At 41.4% G+C, this 19,553-nt stretch overlaps 1 protein-coding gene across 1 annotated transcript; it reads left to right on the top strand.

Moving 5' to 3' along the window:
- Positions 1-10,191: 10,191 nt before the first annotated feature.
- TMEM254 (transmembrane protein 254) lies at positions 10,192-17,606 on the top strand. Its single transcript, XM_030485492.1, has 4 exons — positions 10,192-10,419; positions 12,432-12,535; positions 13,730-13,789; positions 16,059-17,606. The coding sequence occupies exons 1-4, from the start codon at positions 10,312-10,314 to the stop codon at positions 16,177-16,179; spliced, it is 393 nt and encodes a 130-aa protein (XP_030341352.1). The 5' UTR covers positions 10,192-10,311; the 3' UTR covers positions 16,180-17,606.
- The last annotated feature ends 1,947 nt before the right edge of the window (positions 17,607-19,553 follow it).

Genomic DNA, 19,553 nt, shown 5'->3' with positions numbered 1-19,553 from the left:
TTTTTATTCATTTCACAAATAGGAGAGTGGGAAGAGTGTGGGAAAAGAAGCAGGAATACTCAAAGCAGTGTGTTAGCAAACCCAGTATCTTGTTGGTTCATAGATTGTCTTCAGGCTCCCACCAAAACCCATGGAATTTTGCTATAGATTTCAGCAGAGTCTAGATGTGGAAACCCACTGTGTCCTCTGCTAATGTTCCTTTATGCCAGTCGTGATACAAGTGCATCTACAGAAGAATCCAAATCACATGTAGAACATGCTGAAAACACAACAAAAATTAAAGATATATGTGTAAAGGACATTTAGGAGGGACAACACAATTATTGGACAATGATTAGCCCCAGTGCTCTTTAAAATGGCTCTCAAAGAAAGGTTTGCATCTATCCTAGTCAAGATCAGGGCATGAGGAGCTCCTCTCCTCTCTCCCTCCAGAGCAGCCCTACTGTTAGGAGTTGCAAAGGTGGCCCCATAACCATGCTAGCTTGAATGGGATGCCGAATTAACCTGTGCAGCATGGACTTTGTCACCAGGCGCCTGCCCGGGGATTCTTAGGACAAGCACACCCCTTTAGAAATCCCCACATCAAACATTTTTTAGGGCAGTACAATGCTATTGATGTTTAAGCAGAACTTTCATCCTGAAGGAGGCAAGATCAATTTCACTAGTTGGTCTTCAGACATTAACACCTCATAAAAAGGATGCTCATGCCCTGCTTATCTGGAGTGCATCTTTAATTATCTTTTGGTACACTGTTTGCAGCTCATTACGTACCAGTCAACACTGCTTTAATTACGGGCTTGGCAGTAAAAGGCAGCTCTTACATCACTGAAATGAAAATACTACAAAGCAACCTTGGAGAATTGCAAAGAGATTTCATATTCAAACGGAAAACTGTGGAATTCAGCAAAACAAAGTGGATTCTCTTCCACAAAGATTACTCCCTATCTGCAGTACTGTCAGGAACTTCATGCACCCAGGAACCTTCCAAAGAACTTCAGCAGCCAAGTGATGGTTCTGCTCTCACCTGATCTTCATTTACAGCAGATCTTGTTTTGAAAATAAATCAGTGGCCAGACTTGCACACTTCCATGATGCGCCGTCAGGGCAAGCAGGATGGGGACACATTTTGCACCTAGAACAAAAAGGGGGTGAAACTTATCATAATCCTTGCTTTCTAAGAGCATTCATTCCCCATTCTAGAACTGGCTCTTGGAAGAGCTGTCACCTGCATCACCGAGCTTTCTCTTACAGTAAATCCCTTTATTATGCCAAAGTATTGTGCTAGCCTTTTTTCCTACCTGGAATGAATGTTGTTTCTAACAATCGAAGGTGGAGGAAAATAATGATGCTGAAAATACCACACACTTTTGAGACCTACCAGTCTTGCCCTGATTCAGTTCCCATTAAAATCTATAAGGTGAAGAAGGCTTTAAGCCAGTTTCCCCGTAACTTTTGAATAATCTCACACTTAAGTTTTTCTTATATTTAACCCCTAAAATAATTTGCAGTACTGACTGTAATTATTTGAAATCTAGGGTAACTCTAAAAAAAGGGTCATACTGAGACCAAACGTCTGTCTAGCCTGATACTTAACTCTTTGGCACTGGCCAAAAATAGATAACTATTTAGGGATGTTACATATCTGTAACCAGCTCAGTCAGAGACATACTGGTACTTTTACCTACTAATGATGATGATGACCTCAGTCATTTTCAGCGCAAAGACTTCCTGACATGGATGAGAGTTCCCAATTATACAGAAAGCAAAATATGCTTCTATTTTGTGAATTTAGTTGTTTTCTGAACCTGTGTAAAATTTCAGCTTCCAAAGGTCATCTGTCTAGGACTTAACTATGTTGTTACATTAAATAACACTTATTTTTATGTGTTCTTAACATGTTGCCTGCTGGAATCATTTGGTTCTCAGTGCCTCCCACACAAGACTGTGGAATGACCTTCACTGATTCCAAAGGTTCACACTGCCCATTTTTCCCATCAAACCCCATCACTTTCCTCCTTCAGCCACCTCTTTTCCAGACTGAAGAACCCCATCTTACTCGTGGTAGCTGGTCCATGATTACTCACCCTGTGGTAACTGCTCCATGCCTTTGATAATTCACATTGCCCTTTTCATTTTTTTCCATTCTTCTGTATCCTTCCTGAGATAGGAAGACTAGAGTGATGCCCAGAATTTAAGATGTAGAGGAATCATGGTAGTTTAGGTATTATGATGATTATGATAATGGGGGTTTTTTTCCTCCATTGCTTTCCTAAGAGTTCCTAACACTTTTGTTTGCTTTTTTGACCATCACTGAACTTGGATTCTCATAGAACTATCTCCAAGAACTAGACTCCAAGATCTCGTTTCTGAGTTGTAATGTTAATCTATTGTCTGAACCTGAAAATGGTTCCTGAACTTGGACTGTCATCATGCTGCCTCCTGGTGAGTTGTTGAGTCCTGTGACAATCTTGAAAGAAATTGTCATCCCCTAATTTTAAATTAAATAAGACCCAAGGTAAAACTGAAGCCAAAGTATTTGCAAACTTAGTGTCTTTTATTAAGTGGTAGCCCAAAGGTGACCAACAGTATTCATTTTTCTTCTGTGCACTAGAAAAAGTCTTGGTAGATGGCTGTAGGCTAGCGCAGACCTGTCAGGAAGGTAGTGAGTGGTGCTCCGACTCTCACACAATACAATGTCTCCTGCTCTGGTGGAGAGAAACCTCTCTTCTATGGGACAGCCACACAGAACACTGATCTGGAGTTTGGACAGGTTGAGCCTGAGCCTGTAAAGAGTTAGGATGACCACTGGGAAGGGCAAACAAGCAGAGCAGAGCCCGCACCAGCACAGGAATGGGCTGCAGTAGGATTTCCACTTTCAATAAGCCTAACACATAGATTATCAGTATCTTGACCTATTTGAACACTGCGTAGAAAAGCTGCACAGGAAACCATGCAATAGCAAACCTGTGTTCACTGAAGTCCTATCTCAAGAAACATCAAAAAATTACGTATAAAATATCCTCCTGAAATGCAGCCTGGACCTCCAGAGGATTACTGAGTGCAGTCCAGTCTGTCAAGCCCTTGCTTGCTCCAGCAGCACCACTGAGATAAACACATTTTCATTTAAATGTAGCAGCATTTTATGCCCAGTACGGTCACATTCACAGTCTGCAAGACTTTATGGTAATCCTTTCCCTCATACTCCCTACCGTCTCCTTCCCTGTCTCCTTTCCTTTGTAAGAAAGTCTCAGTCATCATCTTCACCTGTGCTGTGTAACTGGCAGATATGCCCTATGACTGATAGCTCCAGAAACACTTGTGGACTCTTAGCACCTGAGAGGATCAGACCTCTGAACTACAGATATTTTAGGAAAGGACTGCCGTTTTCTTGTGCTGGCAGAATGCAAACACACCCATGTGTTACTGTAGAAATACAAGAAATCGCAACATCATAGTCTGCCGGGCTTGATTACGATAACTAGTTGCCTAAAGATGAGTGAATTGGCCTTAAGGCTAGTCTGCTGGGACTGGAGACAAGTAGTCTGGAGTCTTCTCCTCCCTGCTCAAAGAACTATCACTCTAACCTCCCTCGTCAGTCCTATTCCTTCTCATCCCCCAAACAACATCCCCACCCATGTGGTTGCAATGAAATGTGCTTCCCACCCTTCTGCTAGTGACCCCATTTCTTTGCTAGGTCTGTGTTGGCTTCTTTGTACTGCAGTTATCTTTTCCATCACGATATTCATATTCCAGACACATAGGAAAAAAAATACTTGGAGCTAGAAAATTGTGTCAATTGACACAACTTGTTCATAACCGAGAAACACAATAAAGATGCATTAGCTGGTGCCAATAGACCCTCAAGAACAGTGAACTAATTGGAAACCTTTCATTTTTCCCAACACTGCACTCCTGTGTTTACTACCATGCATATGAAGAACTTGGCAAACTAAGGTAGTGTCTTTCAAATTAGGAAGCAGAAATAAAGAGTTAGGAATTCCTTCAGAGAGCAACAAGAAGTGATATCAGATACCAAATACTATGTATTAAGATACACATGCACTGTCATCAAGTAGTTAAGGGACAGAACAAGGCATCAAACTGCTGATGGTTTGCTGGAGACTTGCTCCTTCAGCCTGTTTTAACTATTTAGTCTATAATGCTGTAGGATGCTGGTGTGCAGAGTTATGGCTCCTTATCTGTAAGTAATACAGTTTTGAACAGCCTAAAGTACTCAGTTTTTTTCCAACATGACAAATATGAACAAGACTGTCTGGTCACATGTAATTTATCCTAGCAAGGTACATTCAGCATTCCTGAATAGCCTCCCCAAATGACAAAATATTTTTTTGCCCACATACCTTCACAAAAATCCTGTCAAATACCTGTAGCATGTATCCAATTAAAAAAGCTCCACCAAATACTTGCAGCACAAATCCAGCCTTTATAAACTAAGATTTAAAATGATGTTACTTGTTACTCTTTCTTTTTTTAAAGCTATGTCACACAATAAAAGAAAGCCATCAGAGATCTTCACAAAATATTTTTAGTAGGACTAAAGTTGTCTTTAGTAGGACTTAGTTGTCTAACTTTAGTGTTTAGTAGTACGAAAGACTGCTGACTTCCAGCAGACATCAGTAAAACCAAATATAGAACTGTAAAATTCACAACTGTGATTAAAACTGGAGCTCTCTGTGCAACCTGGACTTCAAAACTGGTGAGCTTTGGCTCTCTGATTAGAAGGGCTTATTAATGCAATGTTGGCCAAAGCATCATGATAAAAAAGTCTGTTTCACCTTTCTGTTCCTTTTTAATAACAGAAAAAAACCCCTCAGTGATAGTGTTAGAATGAGCATATAGAACTCTGACATAAATCTGTCTCTAAAATGGACAAACTGAATTTGTAGTAAAATCAACAAGAAATTCATACCTTCATATCTTATAGGCATTACTTAGTTGTTAATCTTTGCAAAGTATGAAGTATTTGGCTGGGACCTGTCTAGCTGACGATTTCCAAGACCTGAATTACGCTCCCAGTTGTGTTAAAAATGTGATAGAAGAGCATTAGTTTTATCAAACATCCAAGGAATCCATTTACCTATAAGAATGATACAGCAGGGATATGTACAAATGTTCATTTACTTCCAAGTCACAAAGGATATTCATTATGACAACAAGCAGAATTACTATAGCCCATTGTTCTTCTTATGCACATCTCATTACTCTAAACTTTTTTGTAAATTTGGGAATCTTCTGAAAATCTTGATCATTAGCCTCAAAACTGTAAAGCTTGTCATACTGCAGCATGAAATATTTTTAAAGACCATACTTTTCATTAGCTTCCTTAGTCTTAGAACTAAGAGATTAAGTGTAATAATTCCTAACTCCCCATTAAAAATTACAAAGGAACAGTCACATGTTAACTAGTTACATTAGGAATCAGAAATGGCTTGCAGTAGTGCCGTTACAGCATTGTGTCCTTTAACCCTGATTAAAAAAAGTTTTATTAATAATTCCATCTTTTTAGGTAACTTTCACTGAATGGATCCCACCTCTTTTATACCGGACTCAAATCCAGCTTAAAATTGGCTACAGTTCATTTCCAAGTAACTTCCTAAAAGAAGCCAAATCACTTAATCCTTCCTTATACAAAAAGTTGCTGTTTACACAAGTCACTGACTCCAGTAGGATGACTCACACCATAGAGGTTGGTCTGAATTAGACTAATCCTCCCGCCCTCCCCCCCCCTTTTCTTTTTTTTTTAAAGAATTTTAGAAGTCACAGAAGAGCTAACATGTCTCTATCTAGTCTCTGGCATCTACCAAGAACACCAAACAAAAGAGGCAGACTACCTGGCAAATACCCTTTGTACTTCCCAATGAAAGTGAGATAGTCAATATCTCTAAGTTAGAGATAGCAAATATTTCTAAACCAGAGAGGGGGACAAGTTTTCTCCACTACTAGGTACAACAGAAATTTTAGTATTTAAAACTCTAAGAGAGTAATATACCGGTATAAGCAGCGTGTGAAAGGAGCCAGCGGTGTCTCAGGGGTTAGGCAGAAAGAATGCACGAGTCCATTTTATTGTTTTCAGCAGAACTAACCCCACACCCAGTCACTACGGAGACTGCAGGGCCCTATGGACACAACTTCAGTGAAAAACTTCTTTTAAAACTAATGTAGTTGTCTTTGAAATCTCAAAGAGGATCATACATCCCATTTTCATGTTACTGTGTGGTTAGCAAACTTACCTGTTGATCTCACAACACCTCTTTCAGTCTTAGATTCTTAAAAAGCACTTGTGGCTTTAATTACCAACCTACTTTGAAATCTAAACCAAGTGGTGCAAGTGATAGAAAAAATGTTTGTGTGCAATTATGAGGCAACACACTTTTATTTTCCAACTTGTTTTTAAGATTATGCTTTCCCTCTCTTTCCTATGGCCTTGGCTACTATAAAAATAGACTCAGTTTAGCAATCTGTGCAGCTTGAAGCAGTGTAAAGACAGATTAGTTCATCTCCAAATGCTTATAGAGCCCTGTCATCGTCATGGCAGCTGCGCTGATTGCTAGCCTCCAATATCCGCATGTTCTCTAGCGTAGGAAAGGTCTGAGAAGGAACATGGAGCTGCGTTAATCCCGTCACAACAGATATATGTTTCAAACTATAAATCTAAATCTGGCTTTTGGTATGTGTGGCCAGAGCTGCCCGAGATGTCTGTCTGCACTCAGTCTGGGTAATATTTGGGTGTGTAGTATGCTATTGGGAGCCACCAACTTGTAACAGCATGCCAGGTCTTCATTCAGTCGCTTTATGGCACTGATTAGGAGAAAAGGAAAGGAAAAAAAAGTAGAAATTTCAGGAGTTATGGTTAAATAAAGCATGTGGAAGTAGTTTTATTTCCTGTAAACTTGTCAAATAAATTGGTTCTTCATTTTTTTTCAATAATTGACATAACACTGTTTGAGATTTGTAGTTTCTTATTTATATTATACTTGTCAATAAATGAAACTCACTGACGAATAAGATTTCCAGGGTTGAAGCCACAAAGGTAGCTAACCTATTGGTCCAAAATATGAAAGCATAAATGCATATGTTTTGCAAATTATGACAGAGCAAGCTTTTCAGCTAGACTGAGAAATGACTCCGTCAAAATTAGTTATTAGGTACATACTAGCAACACCTAAGGAACACAAGAAAGACTAATCGTTGAAAGCAGGGGATTCTCTGCTTTCTATGTCTTCAAAGTAAGATAAAATATCCCTTGAACAGTATGCTTTAAGTAAGTGCCAGTTACTGACCTCAATTCAGAGAAAGAAGGCAATATTTAATGGCACATGCTGGCCAGACTAGGTGATGCTACAGGACTTCTGACTAAATTATGAAAAATGGAACTGTATTCAGCTTCTTAAATACTCCAAAGACTCCTCTCTTTGTCAAAAGCAACAGTATTTTTTAAAAAGTCAGGTCAAAGATGCTGCCCTGGATTAGAAATCAAATCGCTGAAAGTGAACCCCCACAAAAGATCTGAGCAGGGAGGTGTCTTCATTAACTATTTCACTTTCAAGTCCAAGGCTGTGAAGATGCCCAGGGCTGATAGAGGTACCTGTGTCAACCAGGCCAGCAGCGAGTGGGGGCTGCTGACACACATAAAGACTGGTCCCTTTTGCTGGGCCACATGCTGGGCTAGCTGTTTTTGTGACCATGGTCTATCTGGGCCAGGAAGAATATCACTTCGTCTTAATAAAAAGGTAAATCAGATATTGCTGGTGAAAGAGAAAGAAGAGTAAGCCAGCTACCCCTCCTCTGTCCAAGCTGACACGGTGTGGGCTGTCTTCACTGGAGTGTGGCAGAAAGGATAACATGACATCACCTCTGACCTCACCTGCCTGCTTTTGGCCACTCAAGAGAGTCTAACAAAGCAAATGTCCACAGAGATGGACGAGCCGCTGAGATGAGAGTCCCCGTCCAAGGGGCAGTCGGAAGGGGAAGGGTTAGACCCCGTCCCCAGCTGGGGGTCACACACCGCATGGCCAAGGCAGCAACACCTTTCCCCTCCCAGCACCTTCCTGCCGCTACAGCGCAAGGTTGCTGGCAGCCCCTTTCTTTCCTGTGTACTTGACTGCCCTCTCCAGCCAACTCCGCACAGCAGCACGTCTACCCTTTTAGCTGCTTTTAGTTTACGTTCTAGCACAACTGCCTTATCGTGCCCTTAGAAGTTCTCCCTGGTAGGTATGCGGGTAGAGCTCACTGTGTGGCGCCAGTCCGAGGCACCTCTACCACAAAGCTCGGGCCATCTCAGCACAACCTTTGCACATGGATTTTACAGGTAGGCAGAAGCAATTTACATAGAATTTTCTAAAGAGCAAGAGATTAAGTAATGGGCCACAAAAATAATATGTTGAATTTTAGAAATTTCTGCCATATACCAAGATGTCTTAGATGGAGCCACACATTCTTTCCCCCTGCATCAGCAGAGCAACCAGGCAACTATATCATGCAGAGAGTATTCCATGTAGCCAGCCTCGCAGGTTTTTATAGATGGCCTCTCAGCAGCAGTTTTACTGCTGCAGGAATTTCTTACCAAAATCTCCCGTAATCTCCACAGAACACCCCAGCAAAAAAGCACGGTGCTTTGGGCAGGAATGGCTGGGAATGAAATACAGAGACAGGGACACAAGACAGCACAAAACCAACCCAAACACACGCAAAGTCAAACCCCTCTATAGCAACCCCTTTCTGTAACACAGTGCTCATGCTGGGAAAATGTCAGGACTTGCTGCATTAGTTGTTGGGGAAAAAAAAACCCAACAAACCAAACCAGCGTTACAGGCACATCATTAACACGTAGTTAAAGAGCAGTCTATTTAGCCTTCAGGTAGAGAACAGCAGAGCCAACATTTCTCACTGCATTTCTCTGTGCTGTCAAAGTCACTGTCAAGCAAACACGTAGCAAAGTTCAAATGAAAGCATGAGCTGCCCAACAGTTCTTTCTGTGGGCACCTTTCCCAAGGCCCTAGTGACTTCTGTGGATAAGCTCAGCACTGAGTTCAAAGTCCCAAAAGGTCATAGAATAGAAAATGCTGGATTTAATATGGTTCAAATAATTAGTTTTCAAAAGGGAAGGCATTATGTAGTATTCTTGATATAAAGCACTTAATAAAATTAAATGCACTGCTAGTAGCTTATCTTTAAGAACAAATGATTTATTAACAGTTTATTATTGGCTTTCTGGGCTGCAAGCGCACACTGCAGGCTCACGTTGAGCTTCTCATCAACCAACACCCCGAGTCCTTCTCCTCATGGCTGCTCTCAGTCCAAACCTGAACTGGTGCTGAGCACTGGGTAATGAGCGGCATTCTAAATAACACGACTGAACTGCTCGGTGATAGAAATGTCATTACCAATTTACTCTAGCCCAGTACGAGAACTACAGCTAATCTGTAATCAGCAGGTGGACTGCGTCCGGGATACTGTGCAATTCAGAGGACTAGAGCTAGTCCTGTGCACCCCTTGGAAAAGAGACACCTCATTGTCCCTCCCTCTCTGCCTGTTCCCACCTGTGCCACAAGAGGGCACTCTCGGCCTATCCACGGCACTGCTCACCTCCCCGCTGAGGAACCAGGGGCGGTCCGGGGAGCTGCGAGGGGTTACCAGGTGCTAATGGAGGGGTCAGTCCCTGCGGCACACGGTGCGTGCCCAGCTACACCTGCTGTAACTACATTTCCTGCACCCCAAAACAAATGGCTGGAGTTGATTTGCGAAGAGTGGAGCTAAAAAGCTCACTCTCTTTCACAACCGCGTTTCGTAAGCAGCGATGCTCTCTTTCCTGCTCTAGGGCCATTGCGGCCCTCGGGGCATACCCGGCTCCCTGGCCGGACACCGGCACCACGGAGAGCCGGCACCGGCCGCATACCGCGGCGGGGAGCGGCGGCTGTGGGCAGGCTGACCAGGAGGTGGCGGGGCGCTGCTGCCCCTGCTAATAGCTGCTGTACCGGCGGGCACGCCACCGGCTCAGACCGTGGCCCAGCACAGCTTGCCCCATCCCGCGGCACCACGAAGCCCCCGCCGCGCTCCTCGGCCGCAGCCGGGGCCCGGCTTCCCCCGGTTCCTCGCGGGCCGCAGCCCCGCGCTCCCCCCCCCCCCCCCCCAGGTATGGACGAAGCGGCCACCCCCCACCCCGGTTAGTGGCACCGCCGGCCTGTCACCGGCGGGGCGGCTCCGCCTCCGGCCCCGCCCCCCGCGCGGCGACCTTAGCGGCGGCGGCGGCGCGCAGCGCTCACAGCGGCGGTTGGCGGCGGCTTCGGCAGGATGGCGGGGGTCAGCGGCGCGGAGCGGCTCCGCGATGGCAGCTGCCACTTCCAGCGCTCCCGGCTCATCTGGATGATCGCCATCGCCTTCGGCATGGTCGTCCTCGGCGTAAGGAGCGGCGGGTGGGCGCGGGGCGGACCGGCGGGCGCCGGGAGACACGCGCGGGCCTGTAGCAGCTCCGCGGCGTCCTCGAAGCTGGAGCTGCAGAACTCAGGGACCGGATGGGCACCTCCGCGGGTTTGCTGCTACCACAGCCGCGCTCAGCGGGGCTCGCAGGCATCTCGGAAGCTGCAGGGAGTGTGGAACAGGTTTCCTTAATAGTCCCGGCGTCCATGGAAACGCCGCTTGATAAAATAGACCGGGATTAAAAGGAAACTAGAAATGCTGCTTGGGCCAGGTCAGCTTCTGAGGTAGCTGAACAAATCCATAAAGGAATTTCAGAGGAAAAAATAAGCTACCTGAATTCCGAGGTGAAGGAAGGCTGTGGCACTGAAGGCGTACAGCATCGTGGGTGCGATTACAGCAACCCCAGTGCCACACGACTTGTGAGGTTTTGTATTGCAGGTAGCCTGTGAAAGCTACTTCAGCATTCACAAAATTGAAACCACATTGTGCACCAATAAAATTCTACAACAGCTATGGTTTATAGCAGCCTTCCAGTACCTAAAAGAGCCTACAAAAAGTCTGGAGAAAGGCTTTTTACAAGGACTTGTAGTGACAGGACAAGGGGCAATGGCTTTAAACTCACAGGGGAGGTACAGATTAGACATTAGGAACTTCTTTACTATGAGGGTAAACACTGCCCACAACCTGGCAGTGTTCAAGGCCAGGTTGGATGGGGCTTTGAGCAACCTGCTCTAGTGGAGGGTGTCCCTGCCTGTGGCAGGGGTATTGGAACTAGATGATCTTGAAGGTCCCTTCCAACCTCAGCCATTCTATGATACTAATAAACAAGGTGCATTCACAAGTGGTGGCTTTAGTTACAGACTGTATTAACCCGTAGTGTTGTTGGAAAACAGACCAGTCACCATGTTTGCTTAATTTCTAAAAGTAGACTTAAGCTAAAGTAGGTCAAATTACTGGAGTGCAGAGATTAATGACAGTTTTGATATAGCAGACAAGTTTGTTATGACTTCCACATGCTGTAGTTTTTGTCCTATTTGCATGGATTTTCTAAACGTAAGGACCGCCACTGAAAAAATGACTGTCAGGTCAGGCCACACAGCTCACAAAACAGCTTTTGGACCACTCCAGGAAACAGAGTGAGCTTTAGGCAGATTCCCTGTTTAAGTCCATCATCTTGCCACATCCTTGCAATAGCCAAATTTACATATAGTTAGAAGCTGCAGCATTGATACCAGAGGAAAGATAAGCCAGTGTGAACTATGGCCTAGCTTAGTGTTTACCTTACATCCCCACTGGACTCTGAAGTGCGCAGCTCACTGGCTCCCTGCTTCTCTTCCACAGCTTGTTAAGGTAAAAGTAGACAGTGATAAGCACTGCAGACAAGTTGGTGACAGGCAAGATACCTGAACACTGCATGCATCTTAAGTCTTAGGCTTCGTGCTTAATTATCTTCTGTGCCCGTTTCAAAACTCTGTCCTTTTTTTTTAAGGGACAAAAGAAGACGGACTGATCCCCCAGCTATAGATAGTTATTCCTCCCTCTCAGGCTAGCCACTGTTTGAATTCTTCAGGTTAGTTGCCTCAGATTAACTTCCTTAGGACAGAGACAATGTATTTTTTGCTGCTTCTGAGTGTAATAGGTAATGAGCTTAACTTAAATGCCGCTTAATGTGCAGATGCACTCTTGGTACACAGATAGCAACGTTAAACTTTTCACCTTGGCATCTTCTATGTCAGGAAAAAGAGATTTCGTAGTTTGAATCTTCTTAAGTAAGTGTGCTTTAGAAGGCTAGTAGTCCTGTTGGTGAAGAATATGGGTCATGGGCAAGGGTAATGGAATGAAAGAGTTATACTATGAATAGATGAGTCCAAAGCCGTGTTCAACAGACAGGGGGGAGCTGCACAAAAGAAGAAAGCTAATTTGAAAGTTAAGTTGATAGTAATTCTACCTTGAAGTAAGCTAACTTCCTTTTTTTGTTTTTTGTTTTTTTGAAGTGGGTGTCACTTTTTCCTTCAACTATACCTTATAGTTCTTTGGGAATATTTGGTACCTTCCTTAATTATTTAGTGGAAAACCACCACAAATGGGTATGCTATGGGTAAGTAATATTTGATTGTACGATTACTCTGCATCTTTCCTGTTGCCTCTCTCTGACTCTTCTGCTTAGTGTTAACAAGCTTTCCTATAACCCACTTGTTAATTAGATTTAAAGAGCTCTCCTTTCAAGCTCATTACAACTAAGGGTGTGGGGTATACATACACAGCAGACTAGACAGGCTAAGACCAGTATGAAAGTTTTAAAAATTCAACTTAGCATTTAACATCTGTGTTATAAAGGGAAAAACGTACTACTTTTGGAGACAGTTATTAGTCCATATGTAAACTTACAATAACACCTCCTAAAAGTGGCTCTTTTGTGAAATTGTTACTCAGGTAGTCTCTTTTTTTAGGAGTCTTCTTTTTCCAGCTTCACTTATAGAACATTTTCTACCCTGCTACTAACTTATCCTCATCTTGTCCACATGAGAAATAATCTGCTGAAGAAACTTAGTAATAAGTTTTGCTTTGTTACAAAACTTAAGTTTTATTTTAATTAACAAAAGAGCTGGAAAACATTTCCTTGTAGCCAAGTTTCTCACTTGCTGACCTCCTGTAAATACACGAAGACAGCAAAGCAGTCTTCTTTGTTTTACCATGCATTATTTAGCAGATAAGCCTTCATTTTTGCTTTAGCAAGGTATTTCGTTGATCCTAACTGAATATCCTGTGTAACTTTTTTTTTTTTTTTTTTTTAAAAGCTGCTATGTGAAAACTTGTAGACCAAACTTGGTCAAGTCATTTCTATTTTCTGAATCTGTATACCCAGTAGTTCTCATAGAACTAAATCTCTAAAAAGTTCGGTAATTCTTTAGGACCACTAAAAGTACTCATGTAAGTAAAAGGATAGATTTGCATACCTAACTTAAGATTAACTTGTACATCCTTCACTATGCATTCAGCCTTTTGGCTTAATCCAAGTGCTGAAACTTTTAGAAGCATGCAGTGGAATATTGAAATGGTAGGTTGAGGCATATTGCATGAGTTACAGTTCTTCTCATTTTCTCAGTGGACTTTAGTTTCTTTTAAGAGTATACATGTTTTTTTTCTAAGATAAGAAACACACCTCATTTTCTAGCTGAAAACGAGATGTCACTTCTATTCTTCCAGCTTTACATTGTCTGTATAATCCATTTTGGTACAATAGTCTTCTCCCTAATTTTCAACAAATGAAAACATGTTTTCTTTTTATTAGGTTCTGGGTTTCCTGGTTGATTCATGTAGTAGAAGCCTTCTACGGTGTTAAGATGTGCCAGTAAGTTGTTCCCTCTCCTAACCCCAACATAAATTCTCTGAAAAGGATTTCCAATACAAGTGACACAAGCTACAGACTGATTTTCGTGATTCTCAGTGTCATTAGCACAGAGGATACTGATAAAATTCTTGCTGCAGTGATAGTTCACTATCTTCCACAGGAGGTTACTGCAGATTCTGCTGATGTTGTGGCAGAAAAGCCAGGGATGGCAACTTGCAGAACTGGCGGCAGCAGGGTTTGCCAGAGCTTGTCTGACTGCCTCTGAACTCATTGTTCACTGGGCAATGTCGTGCCTTAGGAAGCAGAGGGAACAGTAGATGGTGTAGAAATAGTCTGATAACTGAAGGTGTTACAATTTCATCCGATCTTACCTCATCAGAATTTTGAGATGGCTAATTACATGCTGAAATGATTGCATCTATATTGTGAGAATACAATTGGATGTTTCTGTTTGGGACTACTTAAGATCTACTTGTATGTGCAGCTTTGTGGGATACAATACCTTAACTAACCATACTATAAAAGTAAGGCAAACTAAGTCTTATGTTAAGATAACAAATTATTTGGAAAGGTAGCCTGTCCAAACACACCATCCTTCTGTTCACTTGAGTTTTGTTTGTAATAATTCAGAAGAATGTAGCAATTGGTTTTCATGCTTTACAGAGTAGCTGGCTGGTCTGTTTGCCATTGTAAAAACGGTGTCTTTGCACTTCATTTAGTTCAGTTCACAGCTGCCTGTCACAGGTTTCTCAGGTAACATCTCTTGGAGGAAAAGGGATTTTGTTCCATGGAAAGCTATTTAACGTGGTTCTCAAGATAATAGAATATGGATGAACATTTTATGCCTTCAGAATGGGAGTTAGTAATAAATTTTTTACCAAAAGCTTCAGTTTTAAATTATGTAGCTTTAAAGTTAAAACTTTAATTCTGATCCTGCAGATAGGTAGGTGTATAGGCTTAAGGTGATTTTTAAGTAAGAGGGAACTTTGATTAACAGTGAATGTACCAAATAGGTGAATTGTAATCAAGTTAAGTAATGAAGTCTTACAGAGTAGTGTTAAAACACGTATAACAGGTTGCCTGCCCATCATCACCTCCTCAAGCATATTTCTGTAGATTACTAAACAGTTGTACTTTTGAGTACCAAACACCGTATGTTTTTTACTGATGTAAAAGTGCTGTCTACATATGAACATCACAAAAGAGGCATGAGGAAGAACTAGTGAGGAAGCACATAGAAATTCATTAATCAATAATTGTACTGTCATTGGCTGTTGGCCTGTATTTCTGCATATGGTCTATTCAGATAGGCTTGCTTCATAGAAGCAGGTAAGTTTCTTAAGCCTTAGTTTTCCAGTTTCTGCACCTATTTGGAAACATTGAGCTGCGATTCTTAAAAAGAAAAATGGTTTAAGAAATGTGTTTGTCAACACTTGCCACACAATCTCTGTGCATGTACAGACTATGGAATAACTAACAGCTTTGTTCTAGCAAAGGTCAGTAGAGGGAGCTCCTCTGTAAACTAGTGAGTTGGAGCAGACTTATGCTTCACATACTAGTTTACTGGACATGTGGAATGTATTTGTTTTGCTATCATGCGTGTACACTTTCTTTTCTCTACAAAGTCAGTAGTAGTTCTCAACAATGAAGTGTAGGAAAAAGTTACATCCTCCATAATATACAGAAAAATAAAATGCTAAGTTAAAACTAACCGATATAGGAAAGCCTCTGTTTAATAAATCAAGTCAGGTGTCTTCAGCCCCTTATCCCTGTATTTTTCCAGCTGCACATTCAGGTAACAGTGCTTCTCCATCCTGCACCACAAGTTGTCAGGCCTCTTTGCCCTGCTAGCATGCAGTCTACCTTCAGTGACTGTATTCAACAGGAAGCTATATGCAGACTTGTGTATTAAGATTAATATTAAGATACCCTAATTTCTTGTTTCTTTGTACATAAACTTCTAGGATAAGTAATTTTAAATAGCATAGACTGAAACTGCAATTTATATATTATTGAGGAAATTGTATGCATGAAATCTCTGAAAGATAGCTTAAAATCCACTAAAATCACAAGAACTGGTATGTTTAGTTACTACAGGAAGTAAGTCTCAGTAGATGGAAATTAATGATGCTAGGTTCAAATGTTCTGGTCAAGTCTGGTGTATAAAGGATGGGTAGAGATATCTAACCTTACTTTGTAAGTATCACAATGTAATCTGCAAAATTGTAAGGGTTTTTTGACACATTTTATGCTTTTATTAATCTTGCAGATCTAAAGGAATCACTGACCCGTCAGTTCAGTTTCATTGGTTCCTTCAGACACTTTTATTTGGGTATGCTTCCTTCGGTCTTCTGGTGTCTTACAAGCCTGCAGCCAAGAAGCAGTACTAGAAGCAGTGAAAGAAGTCACTTCTAGCATTCTTCATCTTCATTTTTCAGAAAATATCCTCTATTACCTATCTAGGTGCTGTAATTAACTAAATTACATTCCTGCTGCATGATGCAGTGCCCTTTTACCCAAGTAACTCTGCTCTTACTAAAGAAGACAATCATAATTCACCGGGCCCTGTGGATAGCTCAGTAAAAATTCAGCCCTTCAGTCTTGGCACTGCCAGAGTTTAATCCCTTTTAGTATGCAAGAAGCCGAAAGCTGCTGCTCTGCAGATTTTGACATAGACTGTATAATCTGATTATCATAGAAAAGTTCCTGACAACTGGTAGCAGTAGTCGATAAATTACCTGTTCGTGTGGAGGAATTTTCTTCTACGTCAGGAGAGTATTTACAGCCACAAGGCAACTTGCACTTGTTTTGTGATAGGATTTAAGTTTACTTATATTTTCTCTACAGGACCTCTTAAAGGCTTTTGTTGTTGTTGTTAGAGTATTTGTACTTTGTTTTGTCAACTTGATTTCTTCCACAAAAGACAGACTACTGTATTGCTGCAGGCACATTAAAAAGACCAAATCTCAGTTCTGGTTGAGCTGCGCTGATGAGCTTGGACACATAATGCACTTCAGTGTGGTTTAATACATGTGCCTTAAATTTCATGCAGCATGACCTCATCTTTTGAATGAAGATTTTAATCTTTGCATTAGCACAACATAAAGTAATAATCTTGCAGCTTTGAGGGCAGCTTGTTCAAAACATAATTTATTATCCAAGAAAAAGAAAAAAATCAATTGGCATTCCCAAAACCTAGCTGAAAATCTTATATTTTATACCTGTGGATGAAATTAGATGTAGTGAGTAAACATACACCACTGTTTTCCTGATGTCCTGAAATCTATGGTTGAGTGACCATCTTAAGGCCCCCTCAGAGTACTTCCTGTCTGCATAGTGAGCCTTTTATCATACTGTCTTTGAATATTTGAACAAGAATTTAGCCTCTCTTGTTTTAGCACTTTTAAAAGTAATAATTATTTAAATATTAGCTATGGTGTGGGGAGAAATTTTAGCTTGCCACCTGTGGTGTTCTGGAAGAAAGGAAAAGAAAAGTTTGTTCCTTCTCTAAGGAAGAGCTCCACAAGGCAGTAACAAATAGACTTATGCCTTGTGCGGTACCTACAGATTGTAATAATTCTGATGGAGAAGTCTTATTCAAGCACAGGTTCATAAGTTTTTGCTTTTCAGTCAGTATTAAAGGTATGAAGAACTGAAGGGTTTAAAATGGTGGTTTGTCTACATTTTGTAGAGAAGTAGAAACTTGTGTTTAGTTGCTAGAAATCCGGTAGGAATGTCAAGAGCCCAAGCTGGTTTACTGTCTAATCCTGTATCTTAATCTATGACCCTGGAATAAAGATTAAAAACAAAAAAGAAAGTTGTTTTTTGTTAATTTCTTCTGGAAAGAAATGTCGATACAAGATATTTAGGCATCATCTTTATACCAGTAGCAGTATTCACACTTGGAACATACAGGATCAGCTGGCTATATGCTTTCCAAGTCCCACAGAAGTCTAGTATTTCTAACAGGGCAAGGTATTGATGTGACTTCTCTCTAACAAATAAATTAATCCCCATTGCACTAAAACATGTATAGATATACTACTTTGTGGCTCAAGATGAATTCTAATGGAATGCTGAATGAGCATTAACTTAAGGATGGGAAGGGATAAACTCTGGATCAGCATGTTCCTGTACAGAGGAAAAGGTGTAACGGTAACACCAAGGCTAATTAAAGTCTTAGGAAAGGTGATAAAATACTTTTTTCCAATAGGTATTTTTGTCTGTTTTTGTTTTCCGCTATTCACTTTCCATCAGTAAAGCTGTAGATAAGGTCAGAACTACACTAGCTTCCCCTCCCACCCCCAGTCTGCACTCCAAGCACTTGTCACACTCACCATCACAGCTTTCCCAGCCTTTCCTGGGCTGGGCTCTGGAATGGCTAGAGATAAATCACAGCTCTGAGAAATTAACTGCTTACTCTTAGACTCAATTAGAAGAGCTTCCTTTAGAGAGGCAATGGTAAAAGCTGCCTCAGTGCAGCCCAGGGAAGCTACGAAAAGCCGTCAGTTTATAACTGCCTTAGTTAAAAAATACATCCAAGTTAGAACAAGTTTTAGTCAGACTAGAGTCATCAGCAGAGTTTTTTGAAGCCTTTTTGGGTGTTTTGTTTGGTTGGGTATTTTTGGGTGGTAGTTGGTTTTTTGGGGTTTTTTAGCTTGACAGATCTCAGCAGCTCTCAAGGTTGTTGGGCTTTGCTTATCAAACATTTTAGAAATGCAACTACATTGTATTCATCTACCATCAAACATTTTCTCCTCCCTACCCTTGCTTTGCAGCAGTTAAGTTTCTCCACTTGTTTAGAAAAGTATTTACTCTCAGCCTCTGTCTCAGAGGTGCAAGCAGCACAGATGCCCATTTTCTACTAGTTTTGAAGCCCATGAGACCCCGAAGTTAAAATCCAAGAAGCATGGCATAAGCAACACTTGTTAGAAGGAAACCCACAGAATGACAAGATTCAAAATAATATTGAGATACCATTTCTGAATATTTGTTCAGTGTCCCTAACATCACAGCAAGATAAACATAGCATAATACTTTACAAAATTATTAGTTAAAAAAGGAACCAGCAGAAGCGTGGATCCAGGTCAGCAACTTTTAAGCCCATGGAGACATACATTCATTCACAGCTAGCAACATGCTCTTCGGAAACAGCACTGGTTACACCAGGCATAACCATTTCTCCAGGCTACCCTAATAGCGACAATAAAGGATTACTCTTCTTCACATAGAGCAATTCTTTCCACTGCAATAAAAATCCTCTTTCCATAGCAAAAGGAGAGAGCAACAGAAGCGTGCCCTTATGTTTTCACAGCAGCTCAAAGGCTGAGTGTCAAACCATCTTCCACATCCCACCCAACCCTCCCAGCTTGCCAAAAGAAGACACTTGCAAATGTTAGTACTTCACTGTAAAAAAATGTTTCAAAATACTGCTTCCCACCAAAAGGAAAACCAAATGAGTCTTACAGAAGGGCTTTTACTATCAAAGAACACCACTAAATAAGGTGGTAAATCACAAAGAAAGCTAAGCTGACATTAAGAAAGGTTTTTCAGGGTGGATATTTCTGCTAACTAGGCTGTGGACAGTAGTGAAGAGAAATACTGGTTAGCTAGCCATTTCTAATTGAAAACAAGAGAAAAAAAAAAACAACTTGCTATGAAAGCCTATGTGCAAAGCTGGGTATGCTATATGCTAGTAGGGTAAAGTAGATGCCAAGAAAATTTAAAACAACAGTGCCTGTTTTTTCTAGGCAAAAATAAGTTG

The sequence above is a fragment of the Strigops habroptila genome, chromosome 5, assembly GCF_004027225.2.
Source record: "Strigops habroptila isolate Jane chromosome 5, bStrHab1.2.pri, whole genome shotgun sequence".
NCBI classification, from domain to species: Eukaryota; Metazoa; Chordata; class Aves; order Psittaciformes; family Psittacidae; genus Strigops; species Strigops habroptila.
The sequence above is the reverse complement of the archived record's forward strand: the minus strand, read 5'-3'. Positions and strand labels throughout refer to the sequence as shown.

Excerpts from the sequence above, each read along its gene's own strand:
- TMEM254 (XM_030485492.1), top strand. The coding sequence starts at position 10,312 with ATGGCGGGGGTCAGCGGCGCGGAGCGGCTCCGCGATGGCAGCTGCCAC. Across the intron at positions 10,420-12,431 it reads TCGGCATGGTCGTCCTCGGC|TGGGTGTCACTTTTTCCTTC; the intron begins GTAAGGAGCGGC and ends GTTTTTTTGAAG. Across the intron at positions 12,536-13,729 it reads CACAAATGGGTATGCTATGG|GTTCTGGGTTTCCTGGTTGA; the intron begins GTAAGTAATATT and ends TCTTTTTATTAG.